The sequence below is a fragment of the Trichomycterus rosablanca genome, chromosome 11 (assembly GCF_030014385.1).
Source record: "Trichomycterus rosablanca isolate fTriRos1 chromosome 11, fTriRos1.hap1, whole genome shotgun sequence".
NCBI classification, from domain to species: Eukaryota; Metazoa; Chordata; class Actinopteri; order Siluriformes; family Trichomycteridae; genus Trichomycterus; species Trichomycterus rosablanca.
The window spans coordinates 25,845,190-25,866,308 of NC_085998.1; the positions used below are offsets into that span (position 1 = coordinate 25,845,190).

Consider the following 21,119-nt stretch of genomic DNA (forward strand, 5'->3'; position numbering starts at 1 on the left):
AGAGAGAGAGAGAGAGAGAGAGAGAGAGAGACTAAAAAAATTCCCTGGACAATACATGTTGACTGGAATTTAAATATCTACCTGCTGAGGAAGATAAAGACATAAAAAAGCTCTAAGACAGTAAATAGTTCTTAATGAAAACTCAAATTAAAAATTATGACAGAAAAAGAAAAAGATGAACAGATGAAGAGGAGAAGAGAATACAAAAGAGGAAAGAACAGAAAAAGTACAGATTCAGTCATTTTAGTGTTAATTGTGTTATTATTAAATGTTCTTGAGATCTAAAATTACTATAAAGAATAATAATATAATGATAAAACAACAACATCCCTAATTATACCATTGTAAACAAAAAGCTTTACAAAAAGTATACATTAAAATATAAAATTAAGATTTTAAGTACACTGGTAGCCACTTCAAACATTTGGACTGGATATTACCACTACAGCTGCACTCAGCAATCCAAGTAAATCTGTTCATTCTTTTATAGTTTATCTTAAATAGTCTCACAGTTGAGGTTACACGTTTTGCAAGCTGCGTGTTTCTAACACGCTTGTTGGCCAGAGGTTTAGCAATTAGCCAGCTGGCTAGCCAGCTCAAGGCTAGCTGTAGCTGATTTGGTGCTAAACAATGGAATTAGCTTATTAAGAAGGTATTAATTAATTTTACAGAAGGCTCACACAATTCATTTCATTTAGTTAGTTAGGTTAAAAATTAGTAGCTTGTTAAGAAGGTATTAATTACTTTTACAGAAGGCTCACACAATTAGTTTCATTTAGTTAGTTATGTTAAAAATTATTTAGTTACCTGTTCTCAAAATTAAACTACACCCTTGTTTATATTCCCTATTTTGTAAAAGCAAGATTTTAGTTGTTGCCTATCCAAATAATTCAAATGCCCATTCACAGATTTCGTCCTAGTAATGCCTCTGGGAAAGATTGGGAAAATCTGTCTGAAAATGTCACCACAGACATGCTTAAAGGCTTTAATTTAAAGGATCTGAGGAATGTGAGTACGGGGAAAAGACCTAAGTGAAGGACTTTCTTACATTGTAAGACCAAAATGTTCTAATATTATGTTATATAATATTTTATATTATATTTACAAATTTGGATTTACAACGTTGTCCTGTTGATCCAGCTTATTAGTCATTCATGAACTTTATCAAGTGTGCTGGGAGTAGAAAGAACTACTAATGCACAAACATATAAATTGCTTCTAAAGTGGCACAATAGTACCACATTTAATCTGATAATTGGAGATGGTATATCCCAACTGCCAAAATGTCACCCATGTCCTAAAGAGCATAAGTGGCTTTAATAACTGCCTGGGAAAGATAGCATTAATGTTTTCCTATCATGTTCTCTGGCACAACCAACATGAGAATTGTTGCTAGTCACAATGTGCTTTTTGTTATATCACAATTAATTTCAGCACAATAATTATTATAATTATAATTATGTATTATAAAGCACAATTAATTTCAAATTGGTTTAATGAACATGACAATAAGTTTATTGTTATTCAAATGACTTTCATAGTCAACAACAGATTTAATAGACCAAAATCTATGTTTTAACACCTTGTGGAACCAATGCCACAAAATGTAAGTGTTAAAGATAAAAATAAAATCCTACACAGTGTTAGTATGGACCTCCTAATTAAGTGTCTGGTGAGTGTATATGTGAAATGCATTCAAAATAGACAAAGTGCATCTATTATTTGTAACTACCACCTGTTAAATTCTAAATGACCAATACATGTGTCTTACAAATGTCTGAGATGACTAAGGCTAAGGTTACATTAAATGTTTTAATGGCCCTCAGTCAACAAAATTTGCATCAAAAAAGACTATTCAGATAAAAACTAGCAGCCCATATCCACAAAGTTGAATCAGTTAATCTGGACACAAGTTTGTTGTAGAGATACGTTTCGTCACGAAACGTATCTCTACAACAAACTTGTGTCCAGATTAACTGATTCAACTTTGTGGATTTGTGTACCTGGATTATTGAGCATGCATCAACAGATAGCAGCCCATATGTATAGCAATGAGGTAACAAAAGTTGTAATAGTCTAAAGCATTCAGCTATAGTACACTGCTTCTTTATATCATTAACCAGATTTATGTGTGTAATTTAAAATAGCTGAAAACAACCCCCTTAAACCAACTAATTATTATTTTATGGCCTGAAAACAAAGTTCATCCACTAGCATTAGTGAATTTACAGAACAGTTTTAGTGTTTGACATTCCAAAAAATAATGCTGCCAATGCATTTATTCTACATTATTCTACATCTGGTGCTCAGCTTAAAGCTTCCACAGTGTTATTGATTACATGGTTTTTCTCTGTTTGTTTATTTGACAACACACATCTACTTTTCCCAGTCTCAATTAGGCAGCGTGATTAAATGTGATTAATATTTTTAGAATAGTTAAACACACACACACGCTCTAATACACTAACACATATTTTTGCACAAATACAAGCTTTTACAAGCACACACATTCACACACACACTGTGGCAGACTGGCAACCTGTATAAGCTGTTCACAGCCTTTCGCCCAATGAATCAGACCCACTGCAACCCTGACCAGGACAAAGAGATGGTAAAACAGACAGTGAATGAATTTTGCACACATGAATACAAATGAAAACGTATGCACACGTATGTGTTTGTGCACCTAAGCTGAATAAAGGAATGGCCCATTTCCTGCCTATGGACACAAGTGTAGTGAGCATACTCAGTTCAAATGTAAGGTCTTCCATGGTTATAAAATGCTGAGAAGCAATTTAACTGACTTGTTAGCTCTAGCTCCATAGTCTGCTCTAGCTGTTCCTGCCCACGTTAAATCAAAGATATATTTTGTGGCGCCCAGGTGGCACAGCACACCAGCACTGAGATTCTGAACTCCTTGGTTCGAAACTGTGTTGCCACCGATCGGCTGGGAGCCATCTGGTGGGCATAATTGGCAGTGCCTGCAGCAGATACTAATTGGCCACTGTATTTGCAGGGTGGGGGCCGGACTATGTTAGGGTAGGTGGGTCTTCATATGCTGTGTAAGGACCCTGATTGGTGGAAGAGATGCCTGCGCAGAATGCAGGGGCGAGAAGATGAGGGCTGTTCACGAGTCGGAAGAGGCGTGTACAGCGATGTGCTCTCCTCGGATGCAATCGGGTATCCCTCAGCAGCAGAAGACAAATTGAGTGTGCTAAATCGGGAGGAAAAATGGGGAGAAAATGCATTAAAAAAAAGATATATATTTTGTGCCATAACATTTATGCTATATTCAGATTATTAATTTGGTTATGTAGATAGTTTTAATGTATCTTTTAACTGTAGCATGGCCTCTTTGTTGTTAGTGGTTCTGTTAGATTATGTTTAATGTGCTGTTTTGTCATTTTTACTATGTTAGTCTACAGCTAGAAACTTCTCTTTGCATTACAGCACTGTGGGGCCAGACTAGATGCCTCTACTCCAAAACTGTCATATTAAAGCTTGATTAAAGGTTGTTGCATATAAAACAAACAAAAATGCAGAGACATGTAATCAACAGTGAACTTTAGGTGGCAGCTTCTAAAGTTTAAAATGTCTCTGAGTATATAACCACAACTGCATCCTGCTGCATCTGGCACTGTAGATCAATATTTACATTCCTTTTATAATTTTTTTAACAGATATACGCCAACTACATTTCCATCAATGTGTCAACAGCAAGCGGATATGTGTGTGCGCATCAGCACGTCCGTTTGTCTGCAACTCACACCTTCACTGACAAACACATCAGTCTCTCACTAAAAGTCTCACATACATCATCAATCTGCCATCATGTGTCCATTTAAGCACACACCAATCAGTGAGCAAAAGCAGTTTAAAAGGTGTTAATCAGGCGATGGGGGGGCCTGTTTGACAAACATAGGAGAGGACTGGACAACCCCAAGGACATGAAGATGGATGGCAAAGAGGGATCTGGGGACATTGCTCAGACATAGGAGGACTGGCGCATTAAAAGATACACTATTATTGCTGACTATTACCAATAAAAATGACATCCTAGCCGCTCAGGTGGCGCAGCGGTAAAAACACACGCTGTTCACCAGAGCTGAGATCTCGAATAATAATAATAATAATAATAATCCATTTTATTTATGGCGCCTTTCAAAACACTCAAGGACACCTTACAAAAGCAAGAAAGTAACAGACATCAATAAACCATTAAAATCTAATAGGAAAATCAATAAAGATAAATACAATAACAATACAATCTCTAAACAGTCAAATGTAATCACTATTAAACAAATATTGGGGTAGTAGTACCAATCAAGTTTGAAAGATTAGTAGAAGGCTAGCTTGAAGAGGTGAGTTTTAAGTTGGGATTTAAAAGTAGAGAAACAATCGATAGTACGGATATGGATTGGGAGGGTGTTCCAGAGAGAAGGGGCAGAGTGGCTAAAAGCCCTCGCACCCATAGTCGACAGGCGGACAGAAGGAATAGAAAGCTGGAAGGCTGAGGAAGACCTAAGAGTGCGGGTGGGATTGTAGAATTGGAGTAAATCGGAGATGTAAGAGGGTGCTAGACCATGTAGAGCTTTGAATGTGAATAACAAGATCTTAAAGTGTATGCGATAATTTACGGGGAGCCAGTGAAGCTGTCTGAGAACTGGAGCGTCTAAGCAGTCAGATAGGGTAGAAGGTGGGAGCAAGGCATTAGGTTTAGTGGATAAGTATAGTTGGGTGTCATCAGCATAACAGTGGAGTGGATTTTATGTTACCTAAATATTTGACCAACAGGTAGAAGGTAAATAATAAATAAGAGAGGTCCTAGAACAGAGCCCTGTGGGACACCACAAACAACTTCAGATGGGTGAGACTGAAAATGTTTGAGTTGAACGAACTGGCTACGACCATTAATATAGGAGAAAAACCATGCAAAAACAGTATCAGTAAGTCCAATTGATTTGAGGCGGTCCAGCAAGATTTTGTGTGAGATAGTATCGAAGGCCGCCTTCAGATCTAGAAGAATGAGAATGGTTAGCAAACTAGAGTCAGCTGCCACTAGAAGGTCATTAGTTATTTTAAGAAGTGCCGTTTCTGTGCTATGTAGAGGGAGAAAACCAGACTGGAAAGCCTCATATAAATCGTTGTCTATTAGATATTTATGAACTTGAGCAAAAACAACTTTCTCAACAACTTTCGAAATAAAAGGTAGACTAGAAATAGGACGAAAGTTATTTAGGTCATTGGGATCCAAGCCAGGTTTCTTAAGTATGGGTGTAATAGTTGCCATCTTGAGAGGGGCAGGAAGAGAACCAGAAAGAAGAGATGATTGAACAATGGCAGTAATAGGAGTACACAGAGAGGAAACGCAAGATTTGACAAGGTTTGTAGGGAGAGGATCAAGAATGCAGGTTGAAGGTTTAGATTTTTGGATAAGGTGGGTTATTTCAGTTATAGTAGGAAGTTCAAAAGTAGATAGGGAACAAGAACATAGTACATGAGCAGTTGTACAGTCATAGCTTATAGTATTAACAGGTGGAGAGTACAGCTGCTGGTGAATATTTTGGATTTTGGAATTGAAGAATGACATAAACTTGTCACACAGTTCAGTTGAGTACATGTGGTTAGGTAAAGTGTCCGGTGGCTGCAAAATGTTATTCACAGTAGAAAAAAGTGCACGGGTGTTACCCTCAAACGCCCTAAATAGTGATCCATAGTAGGTAGATTTGGAAGCCGAGATAGCATCTTTATAATGCAGTAGGTGGAATACATGGTATCAAATCATTGCCGGCTGAGGCTGAGTGGCTACATGAACAACGATTGGCCTGTTGTTCATATAAGGCGCGGGACTAAAGCCGGATGGGGACTCTCTCTCAGACTAGTGCGATTACGACCTTTGCTGGCTGGTTGGTGGCGCCTGCACGGAGATGGGGAAGGAGTGCGGTAGGGGGTGTGGCCCTCCGTGCGCAACGCGGTCAAGTGTGGGTGATAAGATATTCGATTGCTGTGCACGTTTCGGGGGGGATCAGGAGCAGGGACCAGCATTAGTGAGAGGATGATTGACAGGTAGAAATTGGATGCGCTAAAGTGGGAGAAAAAAAAAAAGACATCCTGCTTTGATTTATATTATCTTCAATCATTTTTTAATCATGCATTTCTTTTTTTAAATTACACACAGATATAAAAACAGATTTAAGAAATTGGTGTAATACAAATGGCAACATTTGAAACATCAATGAACAGAGAAGTCAGTGGTAATTAGTGGTAAACATCCAGTATAATTAACCACATTTGAAGAGGCTTTCAAGAGGGCATGTTTATTACAGTAGAGGAAGAGAAGGAGGCACTCTTTGCCCTCAGGTCTTCAAGAGAGCGATATCCATCCTTCCCAGAACTATTTAGTTGCTTCAAGCTTACAGAAAGGAAGTCATGTACAGTTTAGCCAGGATACTGCTCTGTAGGAAGCCAGTCTACTGTTTGCACATTTACTATGTAATGTGTGTGTGTGTGTGTGTGTATATGTACACCATATGGTAAATGGTAAATGACGCTGAAAAACTGATCCATGCATTTATAACTTCTTGGTTAGATTATTGTAATGCTCTTCTAACTGGATGCTCTGGTAGATCCATAAACAAACTCCAGTTGGTTCAAAATGCAGCAGCTCAGGTGCTAACCAGAACTAGAAAGTCTGATCATATTAAACCTGTTCTATAATCTCTACACTGGCTGCCAATTAAATTCCACAATTATTACAAAATACTTTTACTAACTTATAAAGCGCTACATGGTCTGGCTACACAGTATCTAAGTGAACTTATTAAGCACTACAGCCCAGCACGTTCACTTCGTTCACAAGATGCAGGGTTACTTATAGTTCCTAGAATTAAAAAGATCATGGCTGGTGGAATAGCATCTTCTTACAAAGCTCCACAAATTTTGAATAATCTCCCTACCTCACATTGTAACTACATCTTCTGTTGTTTTACCCCGAGGTGGTTCTGACAGAAACAGTGCTGCTCCTACTAGATAGGATGGGACCCTGGCGTGTTTGCACCAAAAATGTCCAGAACTTACAACAGACTTTATCACAGACTGGACTGAACAATGAAGAACTCCAATTATTTTTTGCTAGTTATAACTTTTAGTTTAATTTAATTTTGTGTTTGTATGATGTGTAAATCCTATCCATTTAAAGTACCCTCCAGGCCACCCAAGGAGGATGGGTCCCTGCTGAGTCTGGTCCCTCTCAAGGTTTCTTCCTGTAATTTTAAGGGAGTTTTTTTCACCCTCTGCTTGCTCAATAGTGGTTTTTGGTCTGTAGGTCCTGGATTCTGTAAAGTTGCTTTGAGACAATGTCCATTGTAAAAAGTGCTATATAAATAAATTTGACTTGACATGATATTGGTTCCCACTTTGCTGTCAACAACAACAACCCTAACTTTTCTGGTAATGCTTTCCACTACATTTTAGAACATGGTTGCTTAGATTAATAATGAGAATAGACGAAAAGATATTGGGCTATAAGGCATGCTTGTAATTAATGATATTGTCAGGGATTGAAATCAGAGCTATAAGCATACAAATGGAGTTGGCCATTTCTTTAGAAAACAAGCTATGTACGAAGTGGGTGAGGCAACTTTAAACATATTCTCTCAGAATCAGGAGAATGTGCTTACTTTTGTAGTAGTAAAAATGTATAAGTGGCTGTGCAGAAAGCTTTAACTTCTCTAATACCAGATTTAGCATCCCAAACTGCAAAATACTACAAACACCCTTTTTTTTTGCATTTTGCAAAAAAAGACAAGAACCTGTGATTTATTAATTATTTCAAAATGTATTTAATTGACAAAAGTAAAAAATGGCTTTAATGTATTGGCTAATCAACTTAATTGCACATTTTAAATAAAAAAAACTTAATTTTTATATAGAAAACATTTTTTCAAACAAAATTTGTCATTTAACGTCTGAGGCACACTCAAAAAGCTGCAAAATAAGAATGCAAATTTTATAGATTATGAAGGTTACACAGTTTTAAAACATTTCACAATAAGCAGCGGAATTGGTAACACCTGAGGTTATAAAAAGACCCTGGGCTCGAGCTAATCCCAAATGGACCAAAAGACAGTGGAAACTTGTGCTGTGGTCAGATGACTTCTGTTTCAGCTTGTTTTGAGTTTTCTGTTGTAAAGATAAAAAGGACAATCAAGACTAGAGATGCATGAGTACCGATACTGGTATCGGGTATTTGCCCGATACCGCGCTCATTAACTTGTACTCGTACTCGCAAACGAGGCTCCGATACTAAACATCCGATACCGTGTGCCTAGTGCACGTTGCTGCGTTATGCCTAGTTCACACTACACGATTTTTGCCCTGATTTTTGCTTGGCTCGGGAGCAACTCGGCGTTCGCTCGGCGATCAAAACTCGGCTCTCGATCGCTAAGTGTGAACTACTCAACAACTTGATCCGACCGGCTCACCGAGCGCTCGAGTTTTCTAGCACGTCAGATATCTGATCTCAGATGTGTGACTGGGAATGAGTGACAGGTCGAACAGCCAATGAGAACGCAGGATACGGTGTGAGGGGAAACGCAGGAGAGGAGTGTAAACAGGTGGGACAGGGGGATAATATAGTTTATATCAGAATACGCCGGCACACACACACGTTTTACAGTATTTCTGATGTGATCGTTCTCTACAAAACATAACAACAAAACACCAACATTGCTAAAATATTTATTAACCTCCAACTCACTACAGAACAATCCATGCTATTCGTGTTGCCAAATCCACTCAGATTCATTTATTTTTTCCTCCTTGATTTCATCACATCAGCGCACAAACACTTTGATCACTCGCTACTTGTTGACGTGCATTTTTGGACGTGGTATCATTAAACTTCTTGTCACTTCTCACGTGTGTTTTTGTTGAAAAAAAAAAACGGTATTCTAAATAGGTATTGGTATCGGTATCGGCAAGTACAAAAATACATGTACTTGTACTCGTACTCGGTTGGGAAAAAATGGTATTGATGCATCCCTAATCAAGACGGATATCAGCAAAAGCTGCAAAAACATCTGTCATGATATTGGGGTTATTAGTGTCCAAGGCTTGGTTCACTTTCATGTGTGAAGGTACCCTTAACCTATGATTAAGGCCTTACCTAATTCACGGCCGTAAAAAAAACAATCCCGTAAAATATGCAATTTGCTCTGAAATTTAAATTTAAGGTTTGTGTTTAGCAATTTAACATTTTTCATTCGAGGGGCATATAAAATATGAAGCGCAATATGCAATATAAGGCGGTCCTAGCAATTATATGGCATTATAATTAAGTGTAACAGACTTTTCTATAGTGTACCACAGAAAAGTTTTCACTTACTAAGCTAACACAGTTAGCCTCAGGCCATTCAAACCAATGGGCTGAGGCAGCACAACCTACTAGCATGCAAGCTAACATCTCCCTTCGTGTACTGAAAACGTAAAATTGTCACCGACAAGCCCGAATTTGCTAATAAATTACACGCGTACACCTTTGGCAAAAAAAGCTGTGCCGCAAAGAATGCTGGGATTGCCTTCACCGCTAGGGAAGCTTTGAATGCTCCCTCGTTATTCAATCAGTTTATTACTTAGGCACCTTAGTAGGCAGCATTTTAAGGCATCGAAGAATTCGGATAACCTTCTTTTATGGAGTGTGTAGGATGAGGTAAAATGCTATGTAGAAAGATCACTAGGTTTTCAAACAGACCCAACATTGTGTAATAACAATAGATGTGGGTAAAATAGCCTAATTCATAATTTAAAATGGGGTGTCCATATACTTGCCATGTCGTGTACAATGTTTAATGACACAAACCTTGTATTCAAAGGTTTTATGCACTAGTTTACATTTCAGAATTTACACTGATGACAAGTCACTTTACAAGGGTGCCAATTTAAAATGTGTGAATATGATGAAGTCCATCTCCATAGCTGCAGCAGTAATTAGACTCTCTGTGTGTTTGTGTGTGAATTTAACTTGCATAAGTCTACAGCTGCTGCGAGTAGCTACAGCTAAAAAAAGCTCACCTTGAAAGACACTGCACACTAAGTGCAGACGTGTCTCCTGGCAAAAACATTTCCAGTAAAAGTAGGACTCTGAAAATGGCTGTGATCTGATTTGCAATAAATGAGCTGTGGAAAGGATTTGGCTGGTGGGTAATTCATGTGTTTGCAGAGAGTCCAGGCCTCTGGGCTCAGATTTGGAAAGAGGAATAGAAAAAGCAGTGGAAACAGTGTTGGACTTTCAGCATGGTGGTTCAGGATTCCACAGAACAGCCCTCTAGTCTCTCATTGATGCACAAAAGACAGAAGACTGCAAAAGCATTTAACAAGTATTTTGGTTGTTTTGAAAACAGAGCTGTGTATAAATACAGAGTTTGTTTATACCTTGACATAGGGCACTGAAAGTTATTTAAGTGTTATAAAAATGAATAAATATAGACTTTAAAAGTGGTGCTATTGTGTATAACAACGAAACTTGCAGGTTTACATTTGTATATGTATATAAATCAATTACATCATAGTCTCATGATCTCAAGGAGATTTTGTCTGGGGAAGCAAAGAATCCAGATACCCACCACTGTTTAACACCAATGAGTTTAATTCATAACCATCTACAATTGTACAAGTTTAGTAAACAACCTGTCTGAATATGAATGTTTCAGAAATTAGCCTTTCCTTTGGTTCATTTATCATGGTGGCGATCAAAGCACTGTTGTACTTTTTCCTGCCTTTACTGCGTTCAGTTTGCTAGATGTACATGTTTGCTGCATTTACTGCACTCTCCACATTCACTAGACACAACTTTACACTTAACTAATGCCTGCTGATTTTTTAACCATGATTTTAAGGGTTCCATTCACCTTAAGGTCAAAATCCAATTGGAAATTGTCCAACTGGTACTGTTACAGCTCTCAAACCTGTAGTGGATGTTCCTGTCTTTGTGCCCACATATCTTTTTTTTTTTTATGTTTTACATTTCATGAATGACCTATATTTGCAATTTTTACCTTTGGTTCCTTAACTTAACATTTCTTTTCTTGTAGTCTCCCTCCTTTTCACTCATATATTCTCTTCTATTCCTCTAAATCCCTCACTTCTTGCTCCAACCCCCACTCTGCTATATTTTCCTCTTTTTTCTCATAAGGTGGGGAATGGTCTGTGAATGAGGAGTAAATTACTTGCCCTCTCAGTTCAAAACTAATTCTGTTGGGCTCCCATTCTTAGATTGCATGGTTAGCAAGCAGGGTGAAGGGTTGAGGCTGAAATTGATGGCTTGCCTCTTAACATGCTTAAACAGATCAGCATTGCATTTACCTATTAAATCTACCCCTTCCTTTTGACATGTGTAACACAGAATATCTTACTCTATATACTTATCAGTCACAATGAGCAGATGAGTGCATGTTCTTCCATGCATTTTGTATTCTGCACTTGACCAAGAGGTTTCTGTTGGGTTCTACTTATTCATTCCAGCCCTTTCAAACTACATTTACAGTTGTGGCCAAATGTTTTGAGACTGACACAAATTTTGGTTTTCACACAATTTGCTGCTTCAGATCTTTTTCTCATATGTTTCTGTAGTATACTGAAGTATACACACATTTACTGCACCGTGATCTAAAAAAGAAAAAAACAACAACAACAAAAAAAAAATATCTACCCATCTATTTTCTATAAAATCAAGCTCCTTTTGTTAGCTTTAAATGGCTTGCTTTTGCCGCAGCAGCCGTGGTAATAAGGTGAAGAGTCCTTCCATTATCTTGCCATTTAATCCCAGGGCCAGTGCTATAAAAGGCGACCAAGTGGGGAAAGGTCTGCCCACTGGTGAGTAGAAGGGAAGCTGAAGTTGGTTTAACATCAACCTAACATAAATCCATAAATCACTTATGAGAGAGCGACAGTGTTTTTGCAAAAGATCAGGCAATGGGAGCTGCATGAAATGGATTCCTGGTTCATTACGTTCTTGGTTTAGTTGGCTTGTCCTAGCCCAATTTCTCATTCACTGGTTTCTAGAATTTGCCGTTTCCCTCCACTTTCAAATCCAGATCCCACCCTGCTCCCATCATAGAAAAGGTCAACAAGGACAAAAAACAATGACAGCCTGTGAATGAGACATTTCCAGAAGCATAATGTTGCATTGTTTATGTGTGAGTAGGTGATGAAGGAGGTCATGCTGAATCAAAGAAAACCAGGAAAGAAAGCTCATCTAGTCCCAAATAACCTCAAATAAATTACATGAATTATGCACGAATTGCTTAGTTGACTGTAACCCAGTCAATTATGATTAAACTGCCTTTATGATTATACCTTGATTAAATCTTAGGGAACACCCTACCTCTTTACATAGAACCATTCAACTTTATTAAACCAGGTATGCAAGAAAGCTTGAGATTGAACATTTTGTTTGTAGTAATTTATCTATTATGAAATTGAATTGTGCCAGACAGGTGCATACATTATGCATAGCTGCTTTAATTTGACGTGTGTTATGCATGGAGGAGCAGGTAACCTTCACACTGATTAGTAGGTTTTCAAACACACTTCCCATTCCAAAGCAAAAGATTAGGCATGGAAAACATAAGGGCTACACTGCAACACAAACTGTTTTACACATACTGTATGCAATACATTCAGCTCATGTCCCTGAACAAATCCTCCTTACTTGAACAAATCAGGTCACAATTACTGGGCATCTTGCATTTAGCATTTTGTGAAAGACCCCTTTTGCAGTACTAACTCTTCTCTTATAATGCTTTATGAGCTGAGAATTTAAGAGCTTTTTTCAATACAGATTGTTTCCAAAAAGCTTTATATTTTCTTCATAAAATGTCTAACAAATTCCAAACTTCAGCTACTTATGTTTGTGGTTAGAAAATGTTTTTTAAGCGTGCATTCTAAATAGTTTTGTTGTCTAATCGTAGATTCTGGGACTTGGTGATCCCAAGATGATTAGAATCTTAGAATCTTCTGCAAGTTTTCATGCATGATTATTTGTAAAATATTTTGCCCTCTGACCCTTCTCACTGCACATGGGGACAAAATACATTTCCTTTCTCCTCAAGACAAGTTTATTATAACTTCAGTTGTTAATTACTGCTCTAAGATTGTATGTAGACATGAATAATGCATGGTTAAGGATATGTGGCCTTTATGTCACCACATATTTATAATTTAAACTATTTTTGATTGAGATTAAGCACTACATAGACTTTTTCAATGACCTTTTTCGCAAATATTTATAAATGGTGTTAATTATAAAGACGTCTAAATAGCTTTACTACTTTTATTAGCATATTTGTTTTAGAAATATTAACATTTATATTTTTGTTCATTCATGCAGGTACTTAAGCATACACAAATACACACACCCTCATCTGCTCTGGCAAGGGGATTGGAAAGAAGATTCTCAGCAATGTTAGTTGCTATAATGTCAATTATTTCTGTTTGTTATTATGTTTTTTTGTATTAATTTTTTTTTTACCTCAAACGTCTCTGAATTGTTGGTCTTGTGGAGTCAGATGTAATTGTGTAACAAGATAAACATTTATAGATATGTTGGTTAGAAACAACAACTTTTTAGCATGGAAAACAAGGTCTATTTTTAAAAGTACTTGATTTCTTAGCTTAAATGTTTGATCCTGATCAGAGTCGTGGTGGGCATGCTTTGACCCCTTTTAACGCAGAAAGGAAACCACACCCTGTACAGACTTATTTATTGCACAGGAGCACTAAACAAAGATTACATAAGGAGAACATAAAAAACTCCTCACAGATCGAAGCGATGTTTAAAACCTAGGATGTCAGGAACAAGGTAGCTCTGAATCACCCACATTACCTGCTGCACTAACATGTTGTTCTCCATTTAAAATGCATAAGCCAGTGAAATGGCTCATGAAAACAGAACACAAAATAATTACAGCATCTGTGTCTCGCTTTTTTACATTTGGTACATTTGTTGGATCCTATGGATGCAGGGACATCAGTCATATTGGTTTACAACACCAATAAAAATGATAATTTGTTAGAATGCTCATTTACACATTGCAACCCTCAGCAGTATCACTAGCACCATTATTATAGTAACTATTAACAGTTTACTGTATACTGCTACATCCCAGCTAAATCATTATATGACGTTATTTCAATGATTGTGTCGATTTTTATTTAGCAAGAAGGATCGTAACATGGATGATGTGACGGCAATAATATTGTTCTTATATTATTTTATATAATAATAAACCTCTATTTAGAATAATCGAGTTTAGGTTGTATTTCCTTATGCAGCTTTGTGTGAATTTACTGTTATTAATAAATGCTGCAATGTTGAAGCTATTGCTAACTAGCTATTACCACTGTCCGTGGAGTTGAAAGTTATCTCCCCTTCGTCTTCTGTCAGTCAAAGCAGAGTATCCTGAACTAGCAAACTTAGCAATTAATGTAATTCTGCCTCTACTTGACTCTGTGAAGTAACATTTTCTGCTCTCATCTACATCAAAAGCAAGTACCGCTGACGATTTACGACTAGTTGAATTTCTATAATGTGCTCACAGAATGTTCAGCCGTAGCACTGAATAAGATAGGGCTTCAATATTTCAATTAGCAAAATTGCATTGTATGTATGATGCGCACAACATTAATTATTTTAAGCTCTTAGTCAAGAGCTGTTGCAATGGTTTCTGCACAGGTTGATGGGGGGAAGGGCGCAAGTTCAAGGTCGGCACATGAAAGGGGGCGCATGTCCAAAGTTGAAAACCCCTGGTCCAGGATGGTCTAGGATGCTGCCATGCAAGTAAGAAGCCCCTACTACGAAACTGGCTTAAATTTCAACTTAATTTTGTTGTTTAATAGACAAAGATAAAGGTAAATGCATAGTACGAATAATGATAGGCTACAACAATTTTGTTGCCATTGGCACACTGCAGCAGTTGGAAAAAAATTAAAAAGTTAGATAACCTGACTTTTTTAATACTGGATGCAACTGGATGTTCCAGCAAGACAATAACCCAAAACATGTTTTGCAATGGCATAGCCAGGCTTAAATTAAGCTTGACCTCAACTCTATCAATATGAGGACTTTTTCCAGTCAAATCTGTTGATCTTAAGTGGCTAATGATCGGAGGAGCTTAAGGCCATCTGACAAAATATTAGGTGTAGTGTATATTATATATAATATAATTTCTGACCAAGCAGATTTTGGGATTTTTGAAAAATATAGGTGTTAAAGAAGAAAAAGCATCTGTCACCGGAAAATAAGCCAAAAAAACTGCAACATCGGCTAAGTTCTCCGGAAAAAAAGCCAACATGCTCATTGGCTAAAAAACTGGACCTGACCAAATCCATAATCACTACCTAAGAGAGTAGTGCAGAGAAGTCTTCTTGTCCAACATGTGTGCCTGACTGTTTGGTCTTCTTGACCCTAGTGTAACTTGGATCATTTGAACGTGGATACTTGTACTTTTACTCAAATATGAGTTGTTAATGCAGGGCTCTAGACTAACTTTTTGCACTGGTTGCACTGGTGCGCCTAACTTTTTTTCTTAGGTGCACCAGCACAAAAGTTAGATGCACCCAAATTTTCGACCGCATCGCATTCAACACAGGTTCACTTTTTTTTTTTTTTTTTTTTAATCGCTGTCCATATAGGCAGTATTAACTTGTAAATGATTAACTAACAATCTGGTCAACATGGCCTCGTCTGATGATCTGTTTGCTGCTGCCTGCCGCTGAAAGGCAGTGGGGAGAGGGGACACTCGGGCAGTGCATTTATCGTGGCATGTAATGTGTTTTATAGATGCATTGTGCTTTTTCAGCCTTTCAATTCAAAATGTATTAGAACCAGTCACAAATACACTATTGCAGGCCATGGTCTTCCCATGCTCTTTACAGTTAATTATAGACTTATAGTCTAATTATGGTACACTATTATAAAAATAATAATAGAGTAAATGTGTGTGTATGTATGTGTGTATATTTAAAATTATATGTATATATATTTGTGTGGGTTTGTGTGTGTGTATGGGGCTCTAGAGTGTTAGAGTGTAATCTTAAATGCAGTGCATTATATTATCAGCTTTACTGTATCTTTTACACAGAATCGCTTGCTGTGCACTCACTGTGTATTTTGATTACATGTATTCTAATATTTCATGGTCTTTTAGTTATTTTTATATTTTACTTAACGAAAATATAGTCGTGTTTTTACTTTCGCTATCGCAGCACTTTACCGTTAGCATTAGCCACTTGCTACTCGAGGGTCGGCTCACCTAGTCACTATCTGGGATGTTACGGGTCTTTTGCTGCGTGTGGTGGTGGAGGTGTTGGAATAAAGGCACACGACAAGAAAGAGTCACTTTAACTGTTTAGTCAGGACTTCAGTGAGCGTTACAACACTTTAGACTGCCTAGTTCCAGCACCCGAACTTCAGTTCTGGGGCCATCCGACGAGTCTCATATACAAAACTAACTGCAGAACGTCCGAACGCACATGTATAAACCTGGTGCTGCATTCTGATTGGCTGAGCTGAATGTCGCTCACATATCGCCGCTACAATATTGTCCCGCCCCTCACTATCTCTGATTGGTTTAGACCATGATATTGGCCTGATGTGTGTCTGTTGTTGAACCTGAGACTTTTCAGAGTCGCGGAGACCGTTTTTTTCCCCTCGAATGGCTGGTCGCACCGGTGCTACCTCAGATTTTTTTTAGTTGCACCATTGAAAAATTAGGTCGCATGTGCGACCAAATTGGTCGCACTCTAGAGCCCTGTAATGGTACTTTCACTTAAGTAACTGTTTTTTGCTACTCCACCAACTTGTCACCAACTCTACACAAATGTAAGTCCAGCCAAAGCTTATGACAGATTTACAGTCAAGTAAAACAAAGCAGGTTATGTTTAGTTCATGGACTAACTGTAAAGGTGGCCAAATACCTTTGTAATTCATTAACAACTCAGCAGAATTACACACAGTTAGAGACTTGGCTAATACATTTCTACAGTCCTTGATACCCAAGACACACACAACATAATCCACAATGCACAAAGGACAAAAGTACCAACGCCATGTTCCCTCTCTGCTGAAGCGACTTCTGTGCACTACAGTGAGCAAAATGACAACAGGCCTTGAATTTGCTCGAGCTGTGCTTGAATTTCACGGTGAGCCAGCTATTCCAATACAAATACAACACAGCCATGCAGCTCAGCAATACATGTATTATCCACACACCAGCACACATGAAAACTAAAATCACTGAGAACAAAATAACCAATTCTTATGGCATAAAAGAAATATTTTATTACTACAGCATTTAGAAATTGGTAAATTGGTGAATCAATTTTCCAGAACCCTAGGTATTGATGGCATAACATAGTAATGTCTTATAAAGGAGACCAATTTTAAATTACAATTTTAGCACTATCATACTATGTATGCCCAAAAGTATGACAATTGTGTGGGTAGTGTGTAGGACATTCCATTCCATAACCACTGAAATTAGTGTTACGGTTAGTTGGACATCATCCCACCCTTTTGTGGCTAGAAGAGCCAAGGCTTTGCTTATAAGATTTTGAAGTGTATCTGTGGGAATTTGTGTCCAATCAATGAAAAAAGCATTTGTGATTTCACATACTACTGGTGGACAAAAAGACTTGGCTTGCAATTAACATTTTAGTTCATCCCAAATGTGTTTAATGGGGTAAAACAAACAACAACACACCTGCTTGCTTGCAGTCTGTTACACATCTTACATCGTTTTGCTACCATTTAGCTTATTTTGTAGTAACTAATTTGCATATAGAGCAAATGTATTAGTAAAAGTTGATGGAAATTTAAAAACTCCAAATAGTCCAAAAAATACTTAAGTACTGTAACAAAGTATTATTACTTTGTTACATTATACCACTAAAAAAAAACTTTGGTTCTAACAGGTTTCAGCAGATTTGTATTATTTGACTGTTGTTTACTAAAACTTGAGAAATGAAATGTTTACTATGGAAGCACTTCTGTAAGTCGCTCTGGATAAGAGCGTCTGCTAAATGCAGAAAATGTAAATGTAAAGTCAGGCAAGCATAAAGTGAAAAATGGAGACAGAAAACAAGTGTGCAAGATATAGAGAGCATGACCAGACTTCTGTTTTTTTTCTGGTGCTTACATGTATACCCACGCCCGCAAGCAGAGCCTAGGAATACATTACATACACAATCTCCCTTAAAAAGAAATACAAAATACACTCAAGTTACACTCCCAAATGCACACATACATAAACACGTGTATACTGCATGGTTAGATAGCAAAAGAATGTGATGGTTTCCCATGGTTGCTCTACATTTTCATGCTTATATATTTGGTCTCCCACAGAATCACATCATGAAAATACACACAAACCTGTGTCTTAAAACATGGCAGCTCCAGCTCCTTCTGCTCAGTCATCTCAGCATGCCCTTTGCATAGATATGTGCTGTACATGCACCAACACGCTCTTTTAATTAAAACGCACATACTTGGAAGGTGGGAAATGCTTCCCCCCTGGGAAGTCATGCACTAATGTTTATTTGCACATATACATACAACATACAACATGATATATTATTATTGAATTTATTCGACATAAGGACACATAAAAACAAATTGCCATACACTATTAAACCTGTTAAATTAAAGTCTGATGTAAATTAGATCATTCATATTAAAATCTAAGAGAAAAAGAGAGCTCGCAGAGAGTTGTGAAAATGTAGATATTTTTAATATTTTAAGGTTTCTAATGTCTATACCTTTTATGCAGCGTTTTAAAGCATACATATGATCATATCTGCTGAGCTGTCAGACTCAAATGAATCCACCTGATGTATCTGCTGTATAAAGATTTGTGTGTGTGTGTGTGTGTGTGTGTGTGTGTGTGTGTGTTGGGAAAGGCCTTTTGTCATTAAAGGCAAATAAAGATCTATCATATGTGCTGCAGGCCTTCAAGGTGAGGTCTGTATATGTGTGTGTGTGTTTGTGAGATCAATAAAGAGAGACATACCTCTAGAGCAGGGGTGTCAAACTCACGGCCCGTGGGCCACATCCGGCCCGCCACGTCATTTCATGTGGCCCGCGAGAGCTTAAACGACTGTACGATTGTTGTGATGGGTTGAGTCATTACAGAGACCGTACTAGTGTAATGGGAGTCCTGCGCCTTTAAGTGGCAACCGGTGACATCGTAGTCATGGCAACTAACTTTGACCTTCGCTAGAAGCCATGTGACTTTTACGGCAAAAGAACGCGGGGTAGCGTAGTCAGTAATGTGAACAATAATAAATAAATACAGATAAATATCTTGCAGTATAATACAGAAGCATCGTCTGTAAGTAGTGGCGTTTATATTCTCAGTTGTTTGTAAATGTTTAGTGAGTATATTACAGCGTTTTAGTTGCAAATTTACCGTAATTAAATACAATTGTTACCGTTACTATAGCAATTAGTATCTTTACACAAAATGCTAACTCGTTAGCGCTATTTTACGTTTGGTTAAATCTAATATTGTACCAGATGTAACACTTGACTACAGCTGTGTGCTTGTACTGTATTAAGTTCTTTATTGTTTTTATTGTTTGTATGTTTACTTTATTTTGATGCACACAGTGTATCACACAGCTGGGAAACAAATAAAACCGACTGTATTCTGAAGGGAACTGTCTGTCTGTCTTTCTGTGTGTCTGTCTGTCTAGCTGAGAAAGGGGGATAAACTATTAGTGAGGGCAGAATGATTGTCTTAAAAATACACTGTAAAATCCTAAACAAACTGCATCTCTCAAAATGCCTAATTTTGTTACCTGTAAAGTGACACAGCCCGCCAGTAGATAATGTTAAGAAATATTTACACAATCCCAAAATATGCAAGAAGATAAGTAAGAAAATTAAGCAGAAGGAGGAAATGTAATGAAAGTGAAAACAAGTTTGTGCTTCAGGAAGAGAAAACGGTGGAGAAAAAGCCTTGTGTTATGAGGCTGTGTCTGTGGTAAAGGAGGACAATATAAATGCAGAATTCAGCCTCCAAGAAAAACAACAGTCTGCAATTACAGCAGGATAAGTTACAATCGGCCCTTTGAGGGCCACGATAATGCTGATGTGGCCCTCGGTGAAAATGAGTATGACACCTCTGCTCTAGAGGAATGAGTGTGTCACAATATATGGTCTTTTTCTTGTTTTTTTTTATGTCTATGGCAGAGAATAAAAGTGTTATTAAAGTTTTTAGGTTAAGCAAGTTTATGAGTGTGTGGTGCTCTGGACACACCCTGTCCATGGTGTATTTCTGTCTAGTGGCCAGTGTTTTTGAGTAGCACTAAACTTACCACAATTCTGAAGAATAAAGCAATTGCTAAACATAAATACATAAAATGTAAGTTTGCCAAAATATGTGTTTAGAGTATAGCTGGTCCATAGTGCATTGCCATACACTAGGGCTGCAACGATTAGTCGACATAATCGATAACGTCGACTATAAAAATTTGTCGACGTGTAATTTCATTGTCGAAGCGTCGTTATTATTGCAACGCACTAAAGGATCTGCAGGGGGCGCAGCATCGCTTCCATGGCACAGCGGGGAGTTTATGAAGACAGAGAGGCAAAGATAAAGAGACCGAAACTTTCTAAAGTATTTCAGGAGCATTTCAGCCAAAATAAACCAAAGAAACGAGCTGAATGCAGACACTGCAGAGCAGAGTTGTTGTTTCACGCCAGCAACATGGTGATGCATGAGCATCTGAAACGCGAGCACCCTGCAGCCGTGATGACCAGCGTTATTCAGGACAGATAAGTTTTTACACCGCTTCATTCTTTAACCAATGTACTGTAGCTAATGTTTGTTAATGTTAGAGTCTGAAAACTTCCTAAGAGATCGCTATTTTTTTTAGGTTTGATAGCTAAGCTAACGCATTAAGTGCAATAGTTAATCAGTGATTTATTAGGAGTAACGTTATATAACTTAACGTTATAGCCTAACGTTATTTTTTGCTCACGTTAATGAGAGCATTCATTCTAAATAATAAGCGTTCTCCGCTTAATGATACAGTGTATCACAAAAGTGAGTACACCCCTC

At 37.7% G+C, this 21,119-nt stretch overlaps 1 protein-coding gene across 1 annotated transcript in view; it reads right to left on the reverse strand.

Moving 5' to 3' along the window:
• The window catches only part of bcar1 (BCAR1 scaffold protein, Cas family member), an 88,398-nt gene extending 69,239 nt beyond the window's left edge, over positions 1-19,159 (reverse strand). Inside the window, exon 1 of the mRNA XM_063004095.1 lies at positions 19,065-19,159. Within this exon, the coding sequence (XP_062860165.1) occupies positions 19,065-19,106 (42 nt within the window). The 5' untranslated portion in view covers positions 19,107-19,159. The remainder of the gene's footprint in view (positions 1-19,064) is intronic.
• Positions 19,160-21,119: the final 1,960 nt, after the last annotated feature.